The sequence below is a fragment of the Indicator indicator genome, chromosome 12 (assembly GCF_027791375.1).
Source record: "Indicator indicator isolate 239-I01 chromosome 12, UM_Iind_1.1, whole genome shotgun sequence".
Taxonomy (NCBI): domain Eukaryota; kingdom Metazoa; phylum Chordata; class Aves; order Piciformes; family Indicatoridae; genus Indicator; species Indicator indicator.
The window spans coordinates 13713116-13740266 of record NC_072021.1 but is presented as its reverse complement, the minus strand read 5'-3'; the positions used below and the strand labels follow the sequence as shown (position 1 = coordinate 13740266).

At 39.4% G+C, this 27151-nt stretch overlaps 1 protein-coding gene across 2 annotated transcripts; it reads right to left on the bottom strand.

Moving 5' to 3' along the window:
- Positions 1-1201: 1201 nt before the first annotated feature.
- On the bottom strand, positions 1202-26437 carry TBC1D31 (TBC1 domain family member 31). 2 transcript variants are annotated; one of them, XM_054385342.1, is made up of 22 exons: positions 26361-26437; positions 23800-23946; positions 23174-23289; positions 19550-19728; positions 16430-16581; positions 15850-16009; positions 15413-15613; positions 14057-14233; positions 13161-13240; positions 12912-13058; positions 12500-12633; positions 11382-11515; positions 10617-10796; positions 9394-9626; positions 8861-9013; positions 7576-7711; positions 6667-6759; positions 4857-4997; positions 3616-3810; positions 3034-3201; positions 2052-2172; positions 1202-1347 (listed from the first exon to the last, which is right to left on the bottom strand). In XM_054385342.1, exons 1-22 carry the CDS (start codon positions 26435-26437, stop codon positions 1202-1204), a joined length of 3270 nt encoding a protein of 1089 aa, XP_054241317.1. The 2 variants fall into 2 exon arrangements, with proteins under 2 accessions (XP_054241317.1, XP_054241318.1); XM_054385343.1 differs by having other exon boundaries at positions 2052-2168; positions 3051-3201.
- Positions 26438-27151: the final 714 nt, after the last annotated feature.

Below are 27151 nucleotides of genomic sequence, written 5' to 3'. Positions count from 1 at the left end.
TTATGCACGATTAAGGCTGTAGTGTTTTTATGAACCATAAGTGTGTACACATATGGCCCAAGGTGCTAGCCAAAAGCATTCTGTTTTTTTTTTTTTTTCCCTTTCAAACATAGGTATAATCACATGCAAACTCCAAGACAGTCATCAGAAAAAGGCAATTTTCTCATTACTCCTTCTGCCTCCCAGAGATGATGTTTGCCTGCTGCGTTTTTGTCCCTTTGAGAAGGAACAATTTTCCCTGCACTCTGCTGAGGGCTGCAGTGAGATTTCCACAGATCCCCACTCACTACTAATGTGTCTGTTTCTGTTTTCAGACACAGAGGATGCTAATGTGAGGATAACAAAGTACTGCTGCACACTGAGGTCGTTCTGAAATTTAATGAGAAAGAGGGAGGCTGCTCTCAGCCCTGGGTGACAAGGAGTTGTTGTTTAGAGGTATTGTCTGGGTCTGCCCCCTGCAAGGTGCTTTGGCACCTACAGAGCACCATGAGCAGTCCTCCTCTGATACCGCTGGCCCAAAAAGCATCAGCAAAAGCCCATGGGAAACCAACCAAATTAAGTTCCATGTCCTCATACTTTTACACAGCCAAACATACTCCTGTCAAAGCCATTATGAATGATACACTTTATTTTACTTCCCTTATTCTTACTTTAATAACCCATTATATTCCACTTGGGTCAAAAACATTAGGCAGTAAAAAAACAGCCTAGCAGCATGAAAATCAATCTGCTAATATGTATAACAATTACACGTATTCTAGCAACAGAGCTTCCACAGCCTCTCTGGGCCCTGTTTTCAGGGTTTGTCTCTGAAGGGAAAGTTTTTTTTTTCCTTCCAACTGCAAATTTCTCTGCTGCAACTTGTAGAATCCACTTACAACCAACATTTTCACAGGAGTTTCTTTCTTCAAGTAATGGCGTCCACCAAAACAAATTAAGTACACAAATACTTCAAGTGTAATCACTTAATGGTAAAGAGTGAGGTTTATTTTAGAAGTAAAAATAGCATTATAGTTACTAACAAACTAATGAGAAAGTTACAAAGCACACATTTTGCTAACTAGCATTTTATGATTATAAAAATATTTCCAAAAGTCTCTATAATAAACAATCTGTGATCAGTCCTATATCACACTGTACATGTTTAGCGTTTCACTGATTACTGATCTGAAAGCACAGCTGAGGTGCAGGGTAAACCATCTCAAGGTGTCCACTTTGTAGCTGGAAATGGAGTAGTAGGATGTTTAGTTCGAGCCCGTGAGGTAAGCTTTTGTCTGAGCCGTCTGACTTCTGCCATCAGGTCCCGCTCCTGGCGTGCCAGTTCTTCTCGTCTTCTGTCTAAAGACACTTGAGAACAAGAAACTGGGACTTTATGGTTTTCCATAAACAAACACTATGAATGCCTACTGGAAACAGCTCTCTCTGACATAGAAATGAGATGTTTTATTAGCACCAGTGTGCATAAGTCAGCCCTAAAACCCGTAAAAGCAAGTTCTTTGAAAGTGGTGCCCATGTTTTGTTATGAAAAGGTCACATGCTGACGAATTGCTATGGCAGGTCCATAGATAGGTGTTTCCCATTGTGTGCAGGGTTTTGCACTTAAAATGCTTTAAGCACTGGTGATTTTAAAATGTGCTTTCACTGTAATGGCTAGGACAACCCAAGGAAATAACTGCAGACTAACTCCTGACTCTAACTCTCAGTAAGATTTTGGTGAAGACAGTTTTACATCTTCTCAACCCCCTCCAATCACCCATAACTATGACAACAAAAAAAGCATAGGAAAAAATATCAGGTCAGAATTGGATTAAACTAGGCTAAGGTTTAATATGACCATTCTCATGATGTGACTCTTTAGGCACTTCCTACCTGTGCTGCCACTGGTAGTGAAGACATTTTTTTCAGGTGTGAAATACAATGCAACAATAAACTGGTTTACTATCCACTAAACACCTACACAAGTAGTAATGACTCAATTGCACTATGAGGTGTTCCAGTAGTGCTTCTGAAATGAAACGTGAAAGAAAGCACAGTCCTAACTTAGAAATTACCGTGTGATGATGACTCTGATGCAGACAAATCATTCAGGCAGATGTTTCCAGACCTTGGCACCTGCTGCAGCTCTACCCCACTCTGTGTACGTCTGGCCCTTAAATCACGCAGTCTCTCTGTTGGAAATGGAGAGAATTCTTTGTACATTAAAAGTGTTTTGATTTCTAGTGACTTCTTCTAGCTTGAGGTGAAACGTTTTTTCCCCAGGAAGCCAAACTGGAACAATCATTCACTCCATCTAATGGCAAGTACAATTTGCTCAGAATTACAGGTCAATGTTTCTATTCTATGGGTCAAAGATATGCATCGCTGCATTTAATTTTAAGAAATTACAGCTCCACATGTGCTGTTTCTTCCTATATAATTAATCTGCTGACAAATGGGCCACTAAGATCATGTGCAATATCACTACTCATACTTGCAGTTTTAGGAGACACCCATGTTAATAATCTGCATTGGCAAATTACTCCATAGTAAAAATATTAGGTAAATAAGGGCACAGACTGAAAATGTTTGCCCAAAGCAATACAAATTACCTAATCTTAATAACTAATCACTAATCTTGTGTGAGCCGTGCAGAGATGGGGGGAAAGGAGAAATATCTGCAAAAACACACATGCAGCATTTCAGAAAGATGTACTGGCAAATTCTGGAAGTGCATAAATGTTGTTTTTTCCCCTGTGAACAAACACTTGGCAAAATCACTTGTTAGCAGCGAGTTTGCTAATATGTTATTTAAGAGAGGATTTTTAGGGGATATGATTTTACAATTGGCTTAAGCTATTGCTGCATCTGACAGACATCAAACCAAGATTCCTTTCCAAGTCCAGCCTGAGATATTGGTTTCATGAAATAATATTGCCAAAAAGTACTTATGTAAAGGAGTTGATCATAAGTTTATCTCTAATATGGGACACTTTGCGTTCAGTTGTTGAATGCTTCATGCCAATATCGGTGCTGACATCCTCATGAGAGAACTGCATTATCTACATGCTCACCAAAACAGACTTCCTTTCTTTGCAGCTTTTCAGCCAATTCTAATGTCTCCCTCATTTTGTCTTCTAAAAACTGCTTCCTGTGTTCATCTGCAGCAACAGCAGCCTTCTGCTCTTCCTCCAGTTGAGCTTTTTTCTGTGTAACTTCTTTCCACTGTGCAGAGATATTAAATGTGTCTTCAACAATGTGTTGCAAGTTAAAAAGCAATCAGTAAACCCATCAGGATTATTACAGATTGCACTTCACCCTTAAATCAAAATATATGTTATTTAGCTGAGTGAATATTTCTTTTAGGAAAACTTCTTATTAAAATACCTGGAGAAAGGTAAAACTCTTGGGTCAGAGAAAAACAAGGAAAGTAACATACAGAACTAGGAATATGCTTTCCTAGGCCTAAAGTACCCTCACCAATTTGCTCTAGTGCTTCTGGAAACTTCCAGACAAACCAGGAATGGTGATTTCTAACAAAATATTTCTTCGATACCTTTCAGTTTCATGCTCGATCATGTTATGGGCAAAAGACACGTTTGTGTCAGTTTCACTTAGAAGAAGAAATAATCCAAATACCTTCTTTTCTTCTGCTTCTCTCATGGCATTCAGCAGTTCAGCCTCTCTCACCCTGTTGTCATGCAGAACCTTGGCTATCTCTTCATAACGCTTCTCACGATCCCGATCATCACTTCTTAGTTTATGCAGTGCTCGCAACCTCCAGTCAGTGTCAATGTGTTTCTGCTCTGCTTTGGCTAAATTTTCTTCAGCCACCTAATAAAATACATTTCTTACCAGGAATCCATTTGCTCTATTTCAAGTACACAGCCTTACATACAGATAAGGTAAGATGAACCACAGTGTTCTCCAGTATCACTATTACATGGCCCTGCTGGGGGACTGCCCCTGCAGTGCCACTCCTCCATTCATTACAGCTGGCTGTCTCATCTTTCAGGGCTTTCTTCTGCTGCTTTTTCATCCTTCTTACTCTTTCCCTTACTGAGGGTCTTTTTTTGTTGTATTTTTTGGTTTGTGGGTTTGAGGTTTTTTTGTTTGGGGTGGTTTGTTTTTTTTTTTATCTTTTGGAACGAAGCATCAACCTCAGCCCTCTCCATGATTTTGAGGATTTAATACAATGTACAGGTGCAATTAACATAAGATTGATACCTGCATGCCAATACTTCCACCCACATCCATCTGCTTCCAAAAATCAAAGGCTGTTTACAAAAATTCAGACCCATATGTTTATTTCTAGACAAAATATAAATGCAGATGCCAAGCATATGGACAGTGGGTTAGCTGCAACTCTCTTTCCAACTGTGCAGTTACAAGTTCTGATCTTGAAGATCTGAACAATTCCTAATGTTAAGCTATACACATTCATAACTGTGATCCAGAAGACAGCTTCTACAGCTGAATTTCCTGCCAAGTACTACCAATTGAAAGTTCCTTTGAGGCTTACTTTCATTTTATTATGGTTACAAATAAAACATATTCCTTAACAGAAGGATGACTTATTTTGAAAAGCACTTTTGAGTCCCACATGCCTTCTAAGTTCTGAGAAGTTGATACCAAAGAGGCCCAGAGAATTTCAGTATTATATAGCTGCTTGGACACTTCAGTCAGATTTTTGAAACCCTCAAAACTTTACACACAGTATCATAATATATTAATATAGGTACATATAAATTAGACTTTGGAAAATATTCTCATACTCACTTGATTTAGTTAACTGCAATTAAAATACTAGTAGCTAGTACTACTTGTACTAGTTAGATTACTAGCTCCCCAAAACACATGCTAAGATCCAATTATCTTACTATCTGAGCTTTCTGTTTTTCTTCTCTCTCTATTTCCATCAATCGCTGAAGAAGACGATCTTCCAGATCGACCTTTCTTTGATGGGCATCCACCTCTCCTTTGATTTCCTTTGTGACTGCCTCTTGATCTTTGATTAGACGCTGCCAAACATACAAACAAATTCTTGTTGCTAAGCTACTAACCCACATTTGTAATTTTAACATTTATTAAAATTTAATTAAGCTAGTATTCTAATATATCCATGTATTTCCCACTTGAGTCATCACAGTGGTCTTGCAGGTTGACACTGATGTAATTCCATTCCCTGGATTATAGTGGAGCATAAAGCAGAATTCCAACTTACGTGAATTTGATTAATCATGAAAATATTCTGCAGTTTTATGGCATATTTTAGACAAAATCTCAAAATGTTTCACAAACATAAATCATGTTACATGGTACAGGGACTTACAGGGAACACACCTGCACTTTGAATGCAGAAGTGATTTGCCAAAGTAGTAGGAATGAGCCGTAGATCTAGAAATGGAATTTTAACTCTTGCCATCTTTTTCTCACATTCACCAGGGCATATCTACACACTCTTCTGGAGGAGACATAACCCTTTGCTAGACCTGTGGGAATCTCTTGAGCTATATCAGCAGGGTACTGAAGCAAAGCTAACATGCACAGCCTTCTAAGCTTGAATAAAGCCCTTCACTGAGGGCAGTGCAACAATCAGTTCAGGGCACAGCAGGGAAGGTTGTCCTCACAGGCTCTTATGGGCAGCCATATATCCTCAGTCAGGTAAAGAAAGAATTGCTACCTTTCTAGCCTGAAGAGGATGGTCACTGCAGAATTACTTCCCTTCAACAACTGACTGCACACATACTGTAGTGAGCTTAGCCTGGTTTGTGTTATCTAGCCACCATACAGTTGGCTGTGTATTTAATAAATAAATGCTAAAAGAAAGCCTACAGCCAAAAGTTTTAAAAAGCCAAATATAAGCAGACAGGTGCTTCAGAGTAAGGGTTAGCTATCTGGATGCCCACTTCTGCTTGCATTCCATCAGGTTTGCACTCAGGCAAGATGGGAACATGTACCCATGATTTCTAAATGCTCACCTTACTATTTCTAGCCAAACTGGACATTACAAAAGCCTTCCATTGGCAGCCTTGCTTTTCAGTCATTTATAATGATTATTTATAATGATTAAGTAGTATTTAACTTTAAATAGTATTTTTGATTTAAACTCTTTATTAGTGAATTATATTATATTATATTATATTATATTATATTATATTATATTATATTATATTATATTAATTTCTGAATTATAAGTTGGCCATTTGAGAAAAGAACTGGGCATTCCCCATGAACCATCCATTCCTTTTTGTTTAATGATGTTGTTGGCAATTAGACATTTTTTTCATCAACTACATCAATCTGCTATACTGTTCTCACCAGAAAACAGATCTATCTGGATATCACAAACAAAAAGGTGGGAGTTTCTGGGATGAGGAACATATTGTTAAAGACTTATTTCTTATTTACACATTCCTTGCTTCTGTCAGCCAGTGGAGCACACAGCTAAACCCTGCAGCAACCAAACGATGCCTTTGCAAAGGAGAGGAATAAAATGGGGAGGATATCAGTATTTTCTTCCAGATAGCAGTGAGTTCTTCTAATGCTTTTAGTAACAGAGGGTTTATTCTGACAAAAAAAAAAAAAGGTTTTCCTCACAAAGTTTGGTTGAATGAACACAACCAAATCTGAGAACTGCAAAGGAAGAACCATTAACTATAAACGTCTGTGCCATTGCTTAATAATTACCTGTTCAAAAAGCTGCCTTTGTGATTCAAGTTCCATCCATTGTGCTTCTACATCTTGAAGAGTAGCAGCTGTTTCCTGCTCTCTTATGGATGCCTTGGGGAGAAGAGAAACACATGAATATAAAGGAGAAGTTCTTTTCCCCTAAAACATACCAAAAAAAATCAAGAAGAATGTTCAAAATTCCAAACCACACCCTGCTTCTGAATTCTACTTAACTTTTTGTCATACCACAAATAACAGAAAGTACAGGGCAAGGTGGAGAAAAGGCACAGGAATAGTTTTGCATCCAGCCAAGCATATTAGGAAAACCTCAGGCTTGATCTAGCACCAATAACCTGAATTGAATAAAGAGTCTCTGAACCCAGAACGCTGTGGACAATGGTAGGCAGATAGGGAAGTGGCTACTTTGCACCTGGCAGAGCCTGTGCTGAGCTGGAGCTAAGGAATCATACAGTGCCCTGACTGCAGAAACAAACGTGCAGTTTTACTGCACTCTGCAAAGTGTGGTGCTGAGACATGAGAAACGGCCCAGCAAAGACTAACTTTGTGCCCATGAGCTTCAAAAACTTCCATTCTCAGCACCTGCATGGCATGGTGCCTAAGGTAGTAACAAGGGAGCAGAGCGAGGCCTGCCCAGAGGATGCTGCAGAGCCTCTCATTTGACACTGTCAGATTAACCTGGCTTTTCTCAGGAATTTTACCAGTTAAAGCAAGTCAGTGGGAGATGGTAAATGTCAAATAAAACTGTTAAATTGTGCATTCACCACTTAAAGCTGTCCATCTCATGACAAATACGCCTCTGGACTCTCAAGATGCAGTACATCAACTGAAGTTTTACTTATGCATTCTTTACTTGCTTATTTTCACTAATACAGCTTCAAGAAAAAAATTGCTTGAGCAATACTCAGCCTTTCTTGCAATTTCATCATCAAGACGCTTCAGTTCCATTTGGCGCTGATCTTGCTGGTGCTTCAGAAAGCGCCTTCTTGAAGCCTCAAGAAACTGTAGTTCCTTAACTTTCAGTTCTCTTCTTGCAGCAGCTAATCTTCAAAGTCAAGACAAACAGAAACAAAGGAACTTGTATATACAAGAGATCAACACCAAAGAGCACAAACTTGCACTGCAGTTTCCTATTAACTATTACCATCTAATCTCTAACTTAAAAACTTTATGACAGTTGCTTTCATTCTTGTATAGTTTCATTTACAAGACAAAACTAAATTCACAGACACACAAACATCCAATGGCAACAAACCCAGTGAATCTTTGAAGTCCTGTGCTCTGTTTCTGTTCTACTTCAATAGTTTACTAGTTTACTATTTCAGTGTACTAGTTTACTATTTCAATCATTCAGAACTAGAAACTGTTCCTTAGAACAACTGTTAGTGTCCTGGTACCTCTTTCTGCACAAAATTAGTCCTAAGTTTATTTGGAAAATATCAAACTCTTTCAATGAACAGTGTCACAAACTCAAGAATTAGTTTGCAAAGAAAGGCTTACTGCTTTCTTTAAAAAAAAAACAAACCAGCTTGCTCTGGAGGTTACAGAGGTGTAAGAGAAGAGCCTGTAGATGTGACACATGGGTAAGTAGTGAACTTGGTAGCATTAACAGCTGACTTGATGATCCTAAGGGTTAACTTAAATATTCTGTGATTACTCATAGCTGATGTAAAAAACTAAGGAGATATTGAAATTCTCTTAAACCTTTGCAGCAACAAGTAACAGTTCATCTTCAGGACTATCACACCTCATTCCTCAGCAACTGACAGAAAAAGCAGGTTTGTTTCTTTTTCTAAATCCACTAGAAATACAAGAATGCTCAGTCACTGATACTGAAAGTGAATCTCATATTTGCAGTGTGGGTCTGTCTGCAGTGCAAGTCTGAAGTCTTAGCATGCAAACACACAGCAATTGGCTGCTTAAGAGCATTCACAATCTGAAGAGATCAGACAAAAGGCTGGGAGCCGAGACAAAAATATGAAGTGACTTGGCCTTTAATCTGCTGTATTCCCTCAGACAAGGCGTAATACAAGCCAGATCACTTCATTCCCACACCAAAATCTGACCCACCAGACCGAACCGTTTTCCCACATTACAATTCATACAAATTTGTGGTTATTGCTCCTTTAGTCGGAGTTAAAAACGTCAGGCCCTTACAGCAGTCAGGCCCTTAATGCTTCCTGTATTGTAATACCTCTGCCTGTGTTCTGCCAGCTTCTCTTCTTCTTCCAGCAACATTTTTCGCCTCTGTTCTTCAGCTTCTTGAAGTAATTCCTGCTTTCGGTACCAGGCTTCATCTTCTGCTTTCCATTCCTGTGCTTTAGCTTCCTGTTCATGTGCTATTTGTCTGAGTGGAAGGAAATTCAAGCCAAGAATCAAGACATGACTTGATTACTTACAAACTGATGACTATACTAGCAAAGACCCGCCAAAATGCACTGTCAGGAAAGAGTATGGCATCCCCTGATAAAGTACATGAAAAAGAGGAAGACCAGTGGCCCAATATTTTCTGCAAATTAGCAAACATTTTTTGCTTGAGATAAAACTACAAATTTAACTTAAAAGCGTGTCAAACCTAGTAACTCCTAAACTTTAGCAGCCATTTAAAGAAGTCATCTTCCTGAATTTTCTTGTCTCTTCTCCAGTATACACATTTGAATAGGAAACAACAATTATGTCAACCTGTCCCTCCCAGTTTGATACTGTCTTCACATTTCCCATTAATACCTCTCTCGTAAGTATTCAATTTCATCCCGTCTGATCTTCTCCCGTTCCCGAGTCTGATAATCCACAATGAACTTGGGGTATTTGTTAAACACAGGGTACTGTCCTTTTGTGAGTGGTATGAAGTCATCAAGCATACGTTGTGGATGGATATCTAGCGGTGTAGCCTCCATAAGATGATAAGCTTTCTTAATCACAACGTCGATGTCCAGGTTGTTATGATGATGGAAGAAATACTGTAAGAGACATGCTTCCATTTACATTCTACAAAAGATTAAGCAAGTTTTTAATATACTTTTTTGGGGAATAGTTAGGTAAATTAGCAAGACCTATATTCCAAAAGGGGATTTTAAAAGGGATTATGAAATTAGCCCTACAGATTAGAAAAATATTACCAGCTCAAACAACTTGACCCAAACCTCTTCAAGTTACAGAAGTACATTCTGGTTCTGTTTCTTCTCTTCAAATAGCAGTTGCATAAGGGACCTGGAAAACTAGGTGTGAATTTAATATCCAACTAACTGCACAGACTGGATAAACTTCCCTCAACTTCTGGTGTTCAAATGTGGAGCTTGGAGTTTCCTATTCTTGAAAGACTATTCTTTCTGTCAAAACCTATTCACCAAGAAACTCTGTAAATCGGTGATTATTAAATGTAGCAATAATGGTGTCTGCTTGGTGTCTGTTGGACTGACTGCTTACAAACATATTTCACGGTGCAACTGTTTGCCTACAGAGATGTTTTCAAGTAAGAAAACCTCCTTCTCCCATGGAAGGCTAAACATAAGGAAATGTTTTAATTTAGCTTCAGAGAACATCAAATGATACTGCCCAACTCTGCAAATCTGAAAGCACAACAATGAAACAAGGTGGCAAAATGACTGTGTCCTGTCTCCATAGGCAGAAGTATGTATCAGATCCCCAAAAAAAAGAGGCAGAATTATTTTGTGGTTGATGAACTATTGATGTTTACAAAATAATTTTTAGAGGCATTAGAAAGCTTATGAAAGCTTTTAAACATATTATTATATGAAACTGCAGGAAACTGCTCCATGTTTTACTCATCTATTGTGTATTTGTCTGGTACTAGATGATGTTCAGAAATATGCAATAATATGTGGAACGTGGAAACATCTCCTTCTAACCTCCCTAACAATAGATATAATGTTTTATGCATCTCTGTAGGTACATTTTCATATGACTGTCTTCAATATGAAGGTGTTTACCTCAAAATCCACTGTTTTATTACAGTGAAGCAAGGGAGCTCTGGAACATATAATATAGGCAACAACAATCATCAGAAAGTATGAAGGATGGTTGGAGAAGATATTGTCAAAGACTTTCAGCCATTCTTCTCTTGTTAGAACCTCAGAGAACAATGTTTCTAGAAGAGGCCATGCATAAACCTATATTATTTAGGAAAATTGATGAAATAATCCATTAGTACAATTTTACCGTTCCTTTTAAAGAAATAATACAAAATTTTCTTGCTTTATACCAAGAATCTATTGATTTATGAAGAAATAAGGAACTAACCAAATTAAGTTTTATCCATCACTATAAACATTCAAAATTATTATGGGGTGATTATAAATAAATCTTTTATTTCACTGGATGTCTAAATCTTCTGGTTAGACTTGTGAAACTGAAATCATCCCTAAGGATAAATAGGGATTACAAAATTAAGTCATCACACCTACGTTCAACTTAAAAAAGCCCAAACAGTATATTTATAACTTGAGGAGTAGATTTTCAAGCAATGTGGACTTGAAAGCAAAAGAATTCTAAGAACTACAGTAGCATGTATGTAAGATTTATGATTATGGAGAAGGAAAAGCTGCAGAGAAGCAATGATACATTAATTACAGTCCCATATCATTCACTGCTATTTAATGGAAACTCCCTCAGAGAAGAATTATGTCAAAATAAGACTAGTGCACTAACATTCACTGCAGTGACATTTTATATACAAACGTTGGCTAGAACATTACCTGTGAAGTCACACTGTATTTTATTAAATGCTCAAGCAGTTCTTTGTCATGATGTGCCAAAACATTTTCCATCATACTAAGAACATTAACTGGAGGATTTGGAAAATACTCAAACCAGTGCTGACAAAAGTTAACTGAAAGAGAAGACAAGACAAACCACAACAAAATCCACTGCAATCCAGTGACAGACTCTTGACAATCTTAAGGTTTAGTTATAAAGGCTATGGATTTAACAGGTAGTTTTAGGCAGCAGAATCTATTTAAGATATTCCCATCTCTCCTCCTCCTTAGCATTTATTCCTAACCCATCCCCACAGTACACTGCTCCTCCAGCTGCATTGTGTTTGTGCCAGTACACTGTGAACCAGACTAGGGAACTGATCTAGCTCAAAAATAAAGTAAGTCTGTGTGCTGTAGGACTAAGTGTCTGGAGGCAGATGGGAATACTCAACCTGGTATTTCTGTCTCCTGAAACTACAGCCTGTATCAAGTAATTTTTAACATAGTAAGTTCTCCAAAGTTGGATACTTATTTACTAACAGCATGTGTTTGTGAAGTGGGCAAGTACGCTTGGCAGCACATATCTTCTACAGACTTAGAAGCAGCTGTAACAATTAATTTAAGTGTAAAGCTCTTTAATTCAGAACATTTCTTCAGAAGACAACCATGGCCAGCTTTCAGTTAAATGTCTAATTCTGAGTTACCAAATGCTTAAGACAACTAAACACAGTAAAACCTTAAAAGAGATCATTCTTTTTTGTCTGGGAGTGGCTGAGGATGCATGAGTGTGAGGCTACTTTTCCTATGTCTCAGAGACTTCAGTAGTTGTAATTATGCTAGATACATTTGGTTTTGCTGATTAGACTTTACACATGGTGTTAAACAGCTAACTCTTTGCTAAAAACAATGCAAAAGGAAGTCTAATATCTTGTTTTATTCACAACTAGGATTTTGTTTTAAGCATACAGTTACTATATATTAATTCCCAGAAACACTTGTAAATTGGAGCCTGGTGACCTCTTAGGAAGTACCTCATTCATTTCAACAGAAAAAGCTCTTTTGCAGGGGGAAGCTTAAACAAGTTGCAGCATATCTGAGTTTTTAAAATCATTGCTTACCTACTACTGTAGCAACAACTTCAAAGCAGATCAGCTGGTTGTTCTGGAATAATTTTACAAATGGGAATGCTAGCAAAGGAATATAAGGTGTCTCAGCAAATATAGCAGACCAGTGAGCTAGAGCTGATAAGGTCCTGTATGCAAAGGCAAACAAAGGAGCAGAAAACATTGATCCAATGCCAAAGAACAATATAATATGCCTTTTAGAACCACAATATAAAAAGTTTGTAAAGTTCAAAATAGTTGCAGGATTATATGAGTTATTAAAAAAAGAAAACAAACCTGCATGAACGCACTACTAATTCATTTTAGAATTTTTCTTGCAGCTGATTCCAGCTATTGGATAGATTTCAGATTACTACATGAAAATAAATAAATAAATAAATAAATAATATAAAAGTGTATATTTTACCTCTGTAAAACTCTCAGGAGTTTCCTACTTTTGATGGGATACTCTTTTTGAATATTCACAAATGCACTGTGTGTACCCTTATCTATTAGGCTACTGAACGCTAAGTGGTTTTCAGGAAGTTGTAATAAGGAACGCCAAACAAACATCCTGCAATTAAAATGCAGACTTAGTCAAGCAACTTCTCTTTCATAGGCCAGTAAACACAAACAAATTTACTCTGTGCAAGCATGAACATGCACACAAACACACCTGTACTTTGCTGGATATTCTCCAAATCCTTTCAACAAGGCCTGCAGACGTTCCTTCTTTAATCCGCCTGGCAATTCGTTCTATAGAACAAGGGATCAACAACAAATGTAAGCTTTTATCTCTCATAATCTCTTTGCATTCTAATTGATGATGCTAGCTAAATACTGAAGTTCCTAATGTAATAAAACAATAAAATGATCTGTACTTCTGTTACATAATCCCTGGTATTTCAACAACAAAAAAAAAACAATTCAAAAGCTCATTCATCTTCCACTGAACAAATAACAGCCGCTGGTGATTTCAGTCAGAAGCAGAGCAGACCATATCTGACTATAACTATGTATTATTAAATGATGGATATGTTCAAAACATAAAGAATATTGACAGATCATGTTGTGATCAGTGTTACAGGATGATAAACACAGGCATGAATATAGATCTGTGCATATATGTGTCTGTACACACAGATTATGTATAAGACACAAGATAAAGACAAGTGAGAGAAGATGGCATAGCAATGGCAGAAAAAAGTATCACAGTATTGCATCTTGTAAATAATTAAAATAGAAAAATAAAGTGGCTTTTAGGCAGACATTCCAAGTGCCAGTTTGGTAGCAGGGAAGCAGATCCAGTCGAGCAATATCCAAACATGTCACAAGTTGCTTGAACAAATTCAGAGCTATCCCAAGCTGGAGGCAGCTCTGGCTGTGTCACATAATACAGGAGAATGGAATAAGCAGAGAGAGGAAATGGAACTAAACCCCCTAAGTCCCTTCCCTGTTCAAACATCCAAGTGAATCAGTGCCTGAACTTAAAGTCAGTGCCCAAATATTTTTTTTGCAATGAAATTTGAACACTGAAGACTGGGGAACAAAATATTTGCAACTTCTTCCTACCTCTTTATTTTCAAGTGATGTGTTTGCTTGCACTTTCAGCAGTCTGGTTTGAATTTTGGTTCCTTTGGATTTCCAAGGCTGCTCTGACCTTCCTGAAGTCACTCTCATCGCCAGTTTATTTGCCTCTGGTGTGCACTTGGACCAATCTTCTACTACTTTGAATGTGGGTGGTAGAGGCTAATATTAAGTGAAAACAATGCAGTTAACATCTTGTAAGAGATTAAATAACACTATAATTTGATGTTTATTTTATATGCCATATTTCTGAGCTTGATGCCCATAGCAAGAATAGAAACACTTATGCTATAAATAAATATATATGGACTGCATACTCCTAAATAATTACGCCAGTGAATAAAACTGCTGTAATAAACTAGAAAGGCTGTAAGAAAGTTTACGTAGCTTCCAAACCAACTCAAACACCATGTTATTTCCTTGTTTAGTAAATACAAAATATACTTAGCACAGTATATATGTGTATAATGTACTGTTCAGGTTGTTTAGTTCAGCATGTTTCACAATGTCACTAAAATATTTTGCATTTCTATAGCACCAGTTAAAAAGAATACAAAAAGGCCTTTGCAAACTTTAATTAGTCTTCAGTGTCAGGGAGGTATTAAGTCAGTGGAGATTGGGAAAGCAAGTAACAAAGTGGATAACTCAGTTCAAGTCAAACCGGCAGCAAAAGTGCAGATGGAATGTATGTGTGACACCTTTAGACATCCTTCCTCAGCTCCAACTCCCTCATTATCTGAAGCTGGTTACTGTTTACTTCAAAGACATGGTGATTAAAGATGAATGGAATTCTGGATTTAGAAATCTGACTCCCATTAATAAATTAATAAAATAAGAACTAGTATTTAGAATGCTTGTTGTTTAGGAAGGATTAGGATTATGATTGTGCCATAATGATGGATGCTGGCACCCAGTAACACAATGAGATTAATAAAATCACAAGTACAAAAACACCATTCATCCCTGCAGTTTAAGAGACCATCAGTTGCAAAATATTTCCTGTAGGAAATGGGATAGAACCAGCAAAATTATGCTGTTTCCATCTCCCCCAAACTTCATTACAAAAATAAGTTGGTCTACACATATTGCTATAAAAGAAATATCATCTCCCCTTCCTCCCAACACCAGAAACACAGTGATAAATGTACTTAGTACCCATCATATTACCTGACGGGCTGGAGTAACTATGAAGGGAACTCTACAAAGCACTTTTTCTTTACTTGTAATGTTAAATATGGCACACCAACACGTCTGCAAACCACTGCTGATACAAAAGTTACGTAGACAAGTATCAACTTTAATGGGATCTGCTGCAGGTTTAGGAAATGTAAAATACTCTACCTTATTTCCTTCTTGAGTCAAAGCTTGGACACTGTATAAATTAAGGCTACCATTTTCCATTACTGATGCAATATATCGTCCATTGGGGCTAATTGCTGCTGTACTAATTCCTTCTTCATGACTACCAACGTCAAAAAGAAGTTTGCACGTTTCTATGTTGATAAATCTCATAATATTATCTTGACTTAACACTCCAAGGACCTGTGAGTTACAAGGATGCATCAGTTAATGCTGTCATTGTAAAGCAAAGAGGAATACCCGATTCAGCAATGACATGCCACTGAACTAAAAGAGCAATTAAACAAACATTTAGCATGGCAACATTCCTTTTGAGTGGAATGGGCCCATATTCCCAGTGTCCCTCAAGAGCCTTCAAGCATATGTGTTGAATCAGCCAACCAAACACTCCAGTCTTAAGCTTTGTAAAAAATCCTGACCTGATTGGAGCCTCCATCAAAGCTGTCAGGGAGGAATTCCAGATGACGGACAGCTCGTACTTTTGCAGGCATCTGGATTATTCTTATCAGCTGCTTTGATTCTAAACACCATAAGTGAAGATGATTTGATTTTCCACCAGCTACAAAAATCCTGCCATCTCTGGATCACAGATGAGGTAAAGTTTCCATCAGAATACTATAAATTAGTATTAGCTAAAAAGAGATTATACATTTCCTTCTGTGCCCTCTAACAACTTCTGAATCTGCTATTATTCCTCTTGCACTCTCCTGAGAGAACAAAATAGCTTCTAAATAATAAAATTTGCTTCTGTAAAGGATATTTTAAAACCTTATTTTAGTGGTCATTAAAGATCAACTTACTTTATTTCAACTGCTATGGGACTGTAATAAATCCTGCAATTGATCCCTGCTGAAAGTATCAGTCACAACAGAGTTCAAAAGCTTATCATAGTATACAGCTCAATACTTCCATAATACATTACAAATAAGGAAAGAAAAATTTGCTTTAAAGCTACAGTTTTTGTGGCCTGTCTTCAGAATGTTTAAAAAAGCAATTTACCTGGTAACTGCAAAGACTTTGTAAAGTAATACAGAACCTTCTACAGGAGTTGGCAACTGGTATTTACAGTGAAGAGTATCAAATTCCCATGCAAAAACAGAATTATCTTTGAAACAGCTGATGATGGTGTTACTCAGTGGAAGAAAAAAAACCTGAAAGAATATGGAAAAGAAAAATAATGGACTGTGTTGTCAAGGAATTACCCTTTAAATTGGGCCAAAGTGCATGGCAAAATAAAACCCAGCAAGAAACCATGACAGCATAGCTATTACTGTAACTATGCAATGCAGCTGCAATGCAAGGCTTACATCCCACAAGCAGCTGGTCTCCTTCCTGTTACAGCCCAGGCAAGCTCGCTCCCCCTTGTGCTGGTTCAGAACTTGTACTCTTTGCTAAGCTGGTTTGCCTCACTGAAATGACACAATTCTTTATCTGTGTTATTTTTATGACTCTTAAATCATCTTGTGAAGGTTTCTGATGGGTGTCAGAGAAGACGTGATGTACACAGGTGGAACATGAACCCAGGAGAAGGAGGGGATGGAAGACATGGTTAGAACTGCTCATTCAGCAACTGCTTGTTGCATCTTCTAAAAACTAACTCCAGCATTCAAATAGTACCAAGAGCCTCCAAAGGCATACTAGAGAGCATTCATCGGGGGCTTGGACTCGATGATCTATTTGGGTCCTTTCCAACTCCTGATATCCTGTGATCCTGTGATCTTCAGACTTAAACTCTGTATTTTTATGTATTACAAGTAAATATAAAGTCTAGCAATGTATTCTCCAACTATGAAACATAGATTTTACTTTGAGGATAAGTGAAGATAAAACCAAAAAGCTTGTAAATATATTTTTTTCAATTGTTCTGAGCACGTTCATTGTTTGTTTGCAATCTTTTTCAATGAGAAAAAAACTTGGATTATTTACATTTTTTGGATGTCTTTAGATGCATCCTTGCTTAATGATAGATTATAGGTTTAGATCATACACAGCATATGCAGGTTCAGCAAACTGCCTGTACCTATAATTTTGAAGGTTAAACTGAAAATGTCTTCCAGTATCTAAACACTGGAGAGACTACCTGAACTACTCACTGGCTGAGATTAATAGTCAATGTTACAAAGTTCAGAGATTTGCTCTGAAAGGTCTCTTGGGGCCTTGAAAATCTGTAAATCTGGATACATGGGATGGGATTCATCTTGCTGCATGTTAGTGACTGCAAGTTGGATGTTTAGGCCAATTTAATCACTTGATAGTGAGCAAAAGTTACTTGTGGGGAAAGTGTCACCTCACCTACCAAAGTCATTTATCTTCAGACTGACTGAGCTGCTTTTCCTCATTCAGGAACCCTAAGGAAATCTAAACAATGAATTGAGAGCACATGCCTATCTTGCAGATAGATGAAGTATACATTTTAGTAAACTGGAGTACTGCACAGTTCCTTGTTTTCTGCTTTGCCCTAGCAAAACACCACAATGATCACAAGCAGCAGCTGAATAAGCAGTGATGCTTTGAAAACAGCCATTATGGATGTCTTCTCTTAGCTCTTCTTTCTCTTTTTTTTTTTTCATCTGCTATTCTTACAGTGTGCAGCTCAGTCTGTCTTTTTAAACTAGCTTTGCTCCATACCAGCTTAACAGAAGGTGTACATTGGAGAGCAACTGGGTGTAAGTAAAGAGGCATCGGAAAGTACACCGCAGAGATTGGTGTGACACTACTACAATGGCTCAGACAGCAAGCAAGAATCCAACTCTGGACAGTGAATGTCAGGGCTGTGGTTTAATAAAGCACTACCTGTACGTCTTAAATCGTGTCATGAAAGTAAGTATCATTCTCTCTGTTCTAAAGACAGGAAAATGAAATCCAGATAAATTTGATTATTTGCATAAGGTCCTACCAGAAATGGCAGAGCCACACCAAAAGTGCAGGCTCTTTGATTTCCAAACAGTGATTTATTCATTCAACCATAGTCACTACTGTTTGGACTTAAAGGTTGCTTCCATACTGGAATATCCTGATCCTACTAAATTCAATTTATTAATAAGAACACATAGTTTATTAATTAACACATAGTCTACACAAAAGGAAGATACTGAGCAGTTGAAAAATATTATTCACTAAAGAAATGGAGCCATCTCTGGAAGGAAAACACGATAATTATTTCAGTGACATGCACTACACAACAGTTTTAATAAAACAAACAAACATTTATGCATCATCTTCCACAGTAATTGCTAGGTGACTATTTCAAGCTGACAAAAATTCTGCCTGACCTAGAACATGGTGAAGACACCCAAATGAGTATCCTTGTCCTCTGCAAGATCAGCATGGCTTTTTAGTGACCAGCCTGATGAAAACTTCAGATTGAAGTGGTGTTTCACTGCAGGGCAGCACATGTGCAAGCTATGCCCAGGCACTGCATCAATACAATTCTGTAGTACTTATGCCAAATTTTGACATTTGGTGGCGCAGGCAGACCTGTTTCAAACCATGTAACACCTATTTAAACCATTCCCTGACAGAAACATGTCATCCTTCTCATCCCCTGTGTTGTTCCAGTATAAGTGTCTGTGCAGCAAACCAGAGCAAAGAAACCACTAGGCAGCAATTTCATTTTGCTGAGTTACTTCTCAGCATATAGAAAGAGAAACAGCTTTGGAATAGGCAGCTGAACAGGGTAGGTGGTGACTGTCTGAAGCTACCATTACGACAACAAAACTATTTTTCTAACAATACCCTAAACCCCAGTATCATTCACTTTGGAATTGATCTCCAGAGATCCTCTGAGCCCACTTTCAGGTCGAGTGAGGGTCAGTCTAGAAGACAGCTCTAACTTCTAGGAAAAATTTGGTTAGTCAAGGTCACAACCAACCAAGTGTTGAGTATCTCTAAAGATGAAAGTTCCTAAAAAGGTTTCTAGCAGTTCTCTGTGACTACTGAGCCATGATTCCAGTGGTCTGGGTGATGTGATAGGATGACAGTTAAGGAGATATGTCCAAAGAACACCAAAAAGATTCAGCTGTAATTTAAAAAATACTTTCAAGTTCTGTGATTTAAACATGCAGTGTTACTCCTACTGAGGTATGCTTGCTCAGCTCTCACTAACTGCTCTTTACTCACCTTCTGTATACCCACAGACTGACGAACATTCAGCTTTCTTTTTCTTTGAAAGGTGTCCAAGTCCCACAGCTGTGCTGTATCAGCGGATGTAGTGATGGCATACCTGCCTGAGCCATGGACAGAGATGGATGACACTGAAGAATCATGTCCCCTCATCCAACTAACTAGCTCCTTGGTTTCTGCAGGTGATGAAAAGATTGAAAAGGGTATGAAAGCCGTTCAGTGAAACAATCACTACTTTATTCTTTTTTGCTAACGGTATGCTGTGAAAGAGACTTGTAAGAGTACCTAATGTATCATCATTTACCATCACAACCCAACAAACATGAAACAAAGGTAGCAGCCTTCATATAGTGATTATACCATAGCCATCTACTCATCTCCAAGTTAACAGATTTTTTAACTTCTTCTGGGCTTTACAAAGAAAGTCAACCTGCACAGACTTGCTTAATTTAGCCGAAAAATTAGTCTTCAAAAGTCATGAACATTGTGATCAATTAAGTTCAGCATACCTCACAGGCTAATTAATTAACCAGTGTGAACATCTGCAGCAATCTCTAGAAGTTGAGACTAAATGTTCCAGTTAGAATTCTCCACTTGTTTTTACTTGCAGACAATATCTATGAATGACTATGCAGCTATTTACAGGTGCAAGGAAGAAAGGTTGAATGACACCAGGCTATGACTATAGAAAGGCACAGTCAGAAAGCACACCTCATTAATTTTTTTAGAGTCCAAAACATTTTTATGCTGTGTATTGCATACCAAGGAAATAGTTCCTCTGACTACATTGTCTCCCTTATGACTGCATGACCACTAATCCCTCAGTAACCAAACTATATTTGTGGCAATTACACTATTTACCTTGAGTAGTTTGCCTGGCAAGCCCATGGGGTGGTTCCAGCTGTGGCATCAAATATGGGAAATGGCTATAAAGCAGCTCATAAAGCCTGACAGTCAAAATTTCTGCTGTGCTTACAGACAACTGAGTGCAAAAGCTGTTGTCACTAGGGAGGATGACATGGAATTAGAGTATGGCTTCTAAAGAAGGAGATGGAGCATTAGCTAATAAACATCAAAGGATAGTTCATCCAATACTGACTTATGTGAATGAGATTTATATTTTAAAACATTCTTCATTATGGTTTGGCATCTGGAAAGAGCACCATATAAACATGAAAGACTCTATAGAACAATTAAGATTTTGCCAAGTGCATCCAAAATCTTTTTGGTCTTCCTGTGGTTGAAAGGAGAAGAAAAAGCATAGAGGATTTTAGATGTTAACCCTGACTCCTCCTCTATTTTAGAAAAGTGTGTTACATTAAAATCTTCACTAATTATACCAAACTCAAACTCTAAAACTGCAGGTGAGTGATTCCTATGGCTTTTAAAAAATATTTAAATCCAGATGATATGAAACATCACAACTGGTCAGTCAGGAAAGGTTTAGAGATATCCTATACCATCTGAAGACACACAAATCCATGGGGCCTGATGGGATGCATCCATGAGTGCTGAGAGCGCTGGCTGATATGGTTGCTGAACCTCTCTCAATCATTTTTGAAAAGTCATGGAGAACAGGAGAGGTGCTTGATGACTGGAAGAAAGCAAATGTCACTCCAGTCTTCAAAAAAGGCAAGAAGGAGGACCCAGGCAACTACAGACCAGTCAGCCTCACCTCCATCCCTGGAAAGATGATGGAGCAGCTCATCCCGGAGGTCATCTCTAACCACATGGAAGACAAGAAGGTTATCAGGAGTAGCCAACATGGATTTACCAAGGGCAGATCCTGTCTAACTAACCTGATAGCCTTCTATGAAGTTATGACCAAGTGGGTAGATGAGGGCAGAGCAGTGGATGTCATATATCTTGACTTCAGTGAAGCTTTTGATACAGTCTCCCATAACATCCTCATAGAAAAGCTCAGGAGATGTGGCATACATGGTTGGTCAGTGAGGTGGATTGCAAACTGGCTCCACAACAGAGTTCAGAGGTTGTCACCAATGGCACAGAGTCAGCTTGGAGGCCTGTGGCAAGTGGTGTCCCCCAGGGATCGGTCCTGGGTCCAGTTTTGTTCAATATCTTTATCAACGACCTGGATGAGGGCATTGAGAGTACCCTCAGCAAGTTCACTGATGATACAAAACTGGGGGGGTTGGCTGACACCTGTCAGGCTGTGCAGCCATCCAACGTGACCTGGACAGGCTGGAGAGCTGGGTGCAGGCAAACCTCATGAAGTTTAATAAGGACAAGTGCAGGGTCCTACATCTGGGGAGAAATAACAACAGGCACCAAGACAGGTTAGGGGCTGCCCTGCTGGAAAGCAGATCCACAGAGAAAGACCTTGGAGTGCTGGTGGACAGCAAGTTCTGTATGGAACAACAATGTGCTCTTGTGGCCAAGAGAGCCAATGGGATCCTGGGATGTATCAAGAAAGGTGTGTCCAGCAGGTCGAGGGAAGTTCTTCTACCTCTCTACTCTGCCCTGGTGAGACCACACCTGGAATACTGTGTCCAGTTTTGGGCTCCCCAGTTCAGGAGAGACAGAGACCTGCTGGAGAGAATCCAACGGAGAGCCATGAGGATGATTAGGGGACTTGAGCATCTCCCCTATGGAGAAAGACTGAGAGCCCTGGGGCTGTTTAGTCTTGAGAAGAGAAGACTGAGAGGGGATCTGATCAATGTCTATAAATATATGAGAGGTGGGTGTCAGGAGGAGGGGGGCAGGCTCTTTTTGGTGGTACACAATGATAGGACAAGGAACAATGGGTTCAAACTAGAACATAGAAGATTTCACCTCAACCTTCTTTACAGTGAGGGTGACAGAGCACTGGAACAGGCTGCCCAGGGGGGTTGTGGAGTCTCCTTCTCTAGAGACTTTCAAAACCCACCTGGATGTGTTCCTGTGCAGACTATCCTAGGTGATCCTGCTCTGGCAGGGGGGTTGGACCTGATGATCTCTTGAGGTCCCTTCCAACCTCTGATATACTGTGATACTGTGAACTGCACTTTTTGATAGGTTAATTTATGAAGAATGAACTGTCAACACCTCTCACCATTTAACTTCTAATCATGGCAGAGTCACACAGGTGGCCTGTGAAGTCAATTTTAAATATCACGTTTGAACAAGGATAAAAATGTACTTGCATTATCAGAAGTATTGACAATTCTTTTAGTGTATATTGCCACTTTGCTCAAATATTTCACTATAAACAGTTAATAACTGGTTCACCTATAAAGCAACATACTGTGAACTAATTTTGGTTTGATTTTACACAGAGCACCTCACTCTAAGCAAACATACACAGAATTGCTTTAAAAAAAGGTAACACACATAATTGTGATCCTGAGCCAGACTTCAGTTAAACAGATGCCTGCATGATTTAGTGGGAGCAAGAAACTTTGAGAAAGCACAGTTTCATTTACTCACAGGACTAAACCCACATAGGCACAAACTGTTATGGACAGATGTCATGAAATACACAGGAAGGTTTCCATTAATAAACACAACAAAACAAAACAAACAACAAACAACAAACCAAACAAAAAAAAAGTTAAGATTAAAAGTAAAGTTATATAGGTTTTCATAGCAATCCAGAAAGTAAGCCTTTAAATTTTTCCTTACCTGTATCAAAGCACTTAATGGAATAATCTGCCAAAGCCACAAGGAATTCTGTCCTTCTGCGAAGATTAAATGCCAAAGCCGTGCAAGGCTGCATTGTGCGCTGAACAAGGTTAAACCTATTTAAAAACACACATTCTCCTTGTTTTAGGAAACTTTGGTTCATCATGTCAAGTAATAACTTACATCAGGTTCAATATATTCCACTGAAAAAAATAAATTAACTCAGTAGAAGGGAACAAATAAATGATAGCTGATCATAATAAATCTAAAAATGAGTGCTAACATTTTAAGACTCAGCTCTAGTTTATTGTAACACATGGCTCATATTAACTGATTGGCACTGTCCAAAGAATAACCAACCAATATTTAATTCCTATAAAATTGCTGTCTGTTCAGTTTAGAGCTACAAACTTCTGATCTTTGGGAACAGCTAAAGTAATAAAATAATATTTAAGGAGCCTACATGAAATACTGGCTTGTAGTTTCAGCTCCAAGCAAACCACTCTCTCTTTTCATGGAAAAATGAGGGTTAAAACCAGACCTGTGTCATGCTGTCCAGGCAAGTTTCATGCCCCTGAATGTTAGACATCAAGACAATTAAAACATCTTGATAAATATATTATTACCTGTTTCCATTCAAGTCAAAAACATATATATTCCCTTGGTGGTCTCCGGCGAGTAGAGAATCTCCAGAACTGTCAAAAGCCACATTCAGAAAACGTATGGTCTTTGAATGGTATCCTTTGACACTATGAATAATGTTTACTATAACTCTGTAAAGAAACCAAGCAAAACGAGCATGCTTAGAATAATTTTATTAGCATGTATTTCTCTAAATCCTAGGATTAAAATGCTCTTAGCTTATGGTTTTTACCATTCTAATCATTCATGGTGTACTATGAAAAATCTTCTTGCGCAGAAATCTCATATTTCTAATATACTAAAACGAAGTAATTCACTGTTTGAAGGTAGTTAGTGAAATGTAAAGCAAATGGGAAATCCACCATTCACAATCATTTTATGTGGATTTTCATTTATGTTATTAATGCATAACACTAAGATGTATACTGGTGTATCATCTACCAATGTATCTGAAAGCCCAATTCAGCACTCAGAATAGAACTCGGCTCTTCATTATCAGCATTAAGAAACATGCTAGAAAATGGTGAAGCTAAGAATTGCTGTAGGGAACCACTTGGATTAGAGGTGGAGGGAAATCAGGTTTAATACTGCTTCTTTCCAGTCTTCAGAAGCATAAAGAAAGTTGTTTTTACCATTATTCACCTGAGATAGTATGGAACAAAATTTGCTGGTTTTTCACATTCTATTTTTGTACCATGCTGTGAGCATAAAATAGAGCCAAATGCAGAACTAAAGCCTATGTGCAGGCTGTGTCGTAAGAGGAAGGTTTGTCCAGGACGCAGGAAATCAAGTTTGGAGGAATCTGCTACTCCTGGACTTTTCGGCTCACACTGAATCATGGAACCATAGAATGCTAGGGGTTGGAAGGGATCTCCAGAGACCATCAACCCCTGCAAAGCAGGACCACTTAGGACAGGTAACACAGGAAAGTGTGACACACTAGAGAACACTGAGTGAATCGATTATTTTTTATCATCATTTAGATGTAAATTCAGAGTTACATCTAAAACTGGACAGGATATTACCAGGCTCATTAAAGACTTCAGGGCACTTGCAGAGTATTGAGATCATGGCTATATAATGTGCTGATAGCTACTCAAGACACCAGTTTCTAAGACAGCAGAATATGCAATCCCACACTTGCATGCAGTTGTTGGACTACGTTACAAAAGTATGAGTCCATCAGGTCTAGGGAGGTTCTCCTCCCATCTACTCTACCCTGGTGAGACCACACCTGGAATACTGTGTCCAGTTTTGGCCTCCGTGATTAAAGACAGACAGGGATCTGCTGGAGAGAGTCCAACAGAGAGCTACAAGAATGATTGTGGGACTTGAACATCTCCCCTGTGAAGAAAGGCTGAGAGACCTGGGGCTGTTTAGTCTGGAGAAGGATGAGGGGGATCTTATCAACACCTATAAACATCTGAGGAGTGGGTGTAAGATGAAGGTGCCAGGCTCTTTTCAGTGGTGCCCAGTGATGGGACAAGGAACAACAGTTACAAGCTAGAACACAGGAGGTTCCACCTCAACACTTCTTTACAGTGAAGGTGGTGGAGCACTGGAACAGGCTGCCCAGAGAGGTTGCGGCATCTCCTTCTCTGGAGACTTTAAAAGCCCATGTGGATGCACTCCCTAGGTGATCCTGCTTTGGCACGGGGGTTGGACTAGATGATCTCTGGAGGTCCCTTCTGACCCCTAACATTCCATGACTGCAAGACAAGGAAGGGCCATGCAGCTGTGGTACAAGCTAGAGACAAAACTATTTGCACCTGATCCCATTAAGATCATTCTTATCTGTAATAAAAGGGAAGGACCACAAAAATTAAATTTAAAAGATGCTAATCTATTTTAAATTATAATTAAAATTTAGGGTCTTTAATGTCATTTAAAATACCCACAAGCAAACTATGGCTTCTGATTCTGGGCACACCCTGAAGTGTAAGTATTTATCAGCATAGTTACAGTGTCTTCCAGGATTTCCTCAACACTGCTTCCTGCCTTTCACAAGTTCCTTTGCTACTAAACTAACCCAGGAGTGTAAGAGTAGGATTTGATGGAACTGCATCTAGATTCCCCAGGTGGAACACCCATACAGACACCACAAAGCAGCATTCATACTGCTGTTCTTCAGCTTGAGACAGACAGCATTTTCGCAGTATCTCCAATTTTAATTAAACTCAGAGAGTTCATTCATGTAATTTTGTTTAGTATGTTTAAAACCCCAAAACTACAATGGGATAACTGTCCACCCGCGTTGTGATTATATCTGAGCACGGAGGTTTCACAGCCTCCTTGGGGACCTGCTCCACCTTCCGTGGGAACGTTTCTTCCCGTTATCTATAAGCGGGCAACCCTGGGCTGTTCCTCCACCCCGCAGAAGCTGGCAGGTGAGTTCTGGCTGGCCCTGCCCACGCCGCCCCGTCCCCTAGAGGTGCCCAATGCCTTGGCCTCTTCTCCGCGGCGCAGCACTTGGGTCGGCCACGGTTGCCACCGGCTCAGCACAGAGCCCCGGCTGTCCCCCGCCGCCCCCTGCCCCGGCCGTTACCCCCGCGGTGCCGCCGGGCCGGGCTTGCGGTGCCAGATGGGGCCCTGCTGGCGGCCGCCCACATCGGAGCTCTCCATCCTCTCCTCGGCCTGACGCTCCCGCGCTCGCCGCCTCCCCTCAGGACTCCTCCAACGGCCGCCACGGCAGGGGACGCCGTACACATGGTATAACCCGCTCCGCCTTCACCCAGGGAGAGCAAGAGAAAGGAGAAAGACACAACCACCCCAGCTTGCCGGGAGGTTGAACCGCCCGACAGCCGCTGCGCCTGCCAGGAGTTGTAGTTTTCCTGTCGGGCGTGACGCCGGGCCCGGGGCGGGAATCGGGGAGCAGAGCGCGGTTAGAGGATGGTGGTAACTGGCTCCTTTTCAAACTGGCAATGCGTCTGCCACAAAGAGCGTTCCCCCGCGATCGATGTTGGGTGCAATGCTGTTGAATATTTTGTAAGTGATCTGGATTAGGGGATAAAGTGTACCCTGGTGAAGTTTGCTGGTGATACTGAACTGAGTGAGGAAGTGGACACTTTGGAAGGGAGAGCCACCCTGCAAGAACACCTGGATAGGCTGGAGGAGTGGGCTAAAAGAACCTTATGAAATTCAGCAAGGACAAGGAGCGCAGCACAGATTGGGATCCATCCAGCTGGGAGGCAGTTCTGTGGAAGGGGACCTGGGGGGTCCTGGTGAACAAGAAGCTCAATATGAGTAAGCAGTGGCAAAGAAAGCCAACAGGATGCTGGGTTGCATCAACCAGGCATCACCAGCAGAGATACAAAAGTCATCATCCCACTCAGCACT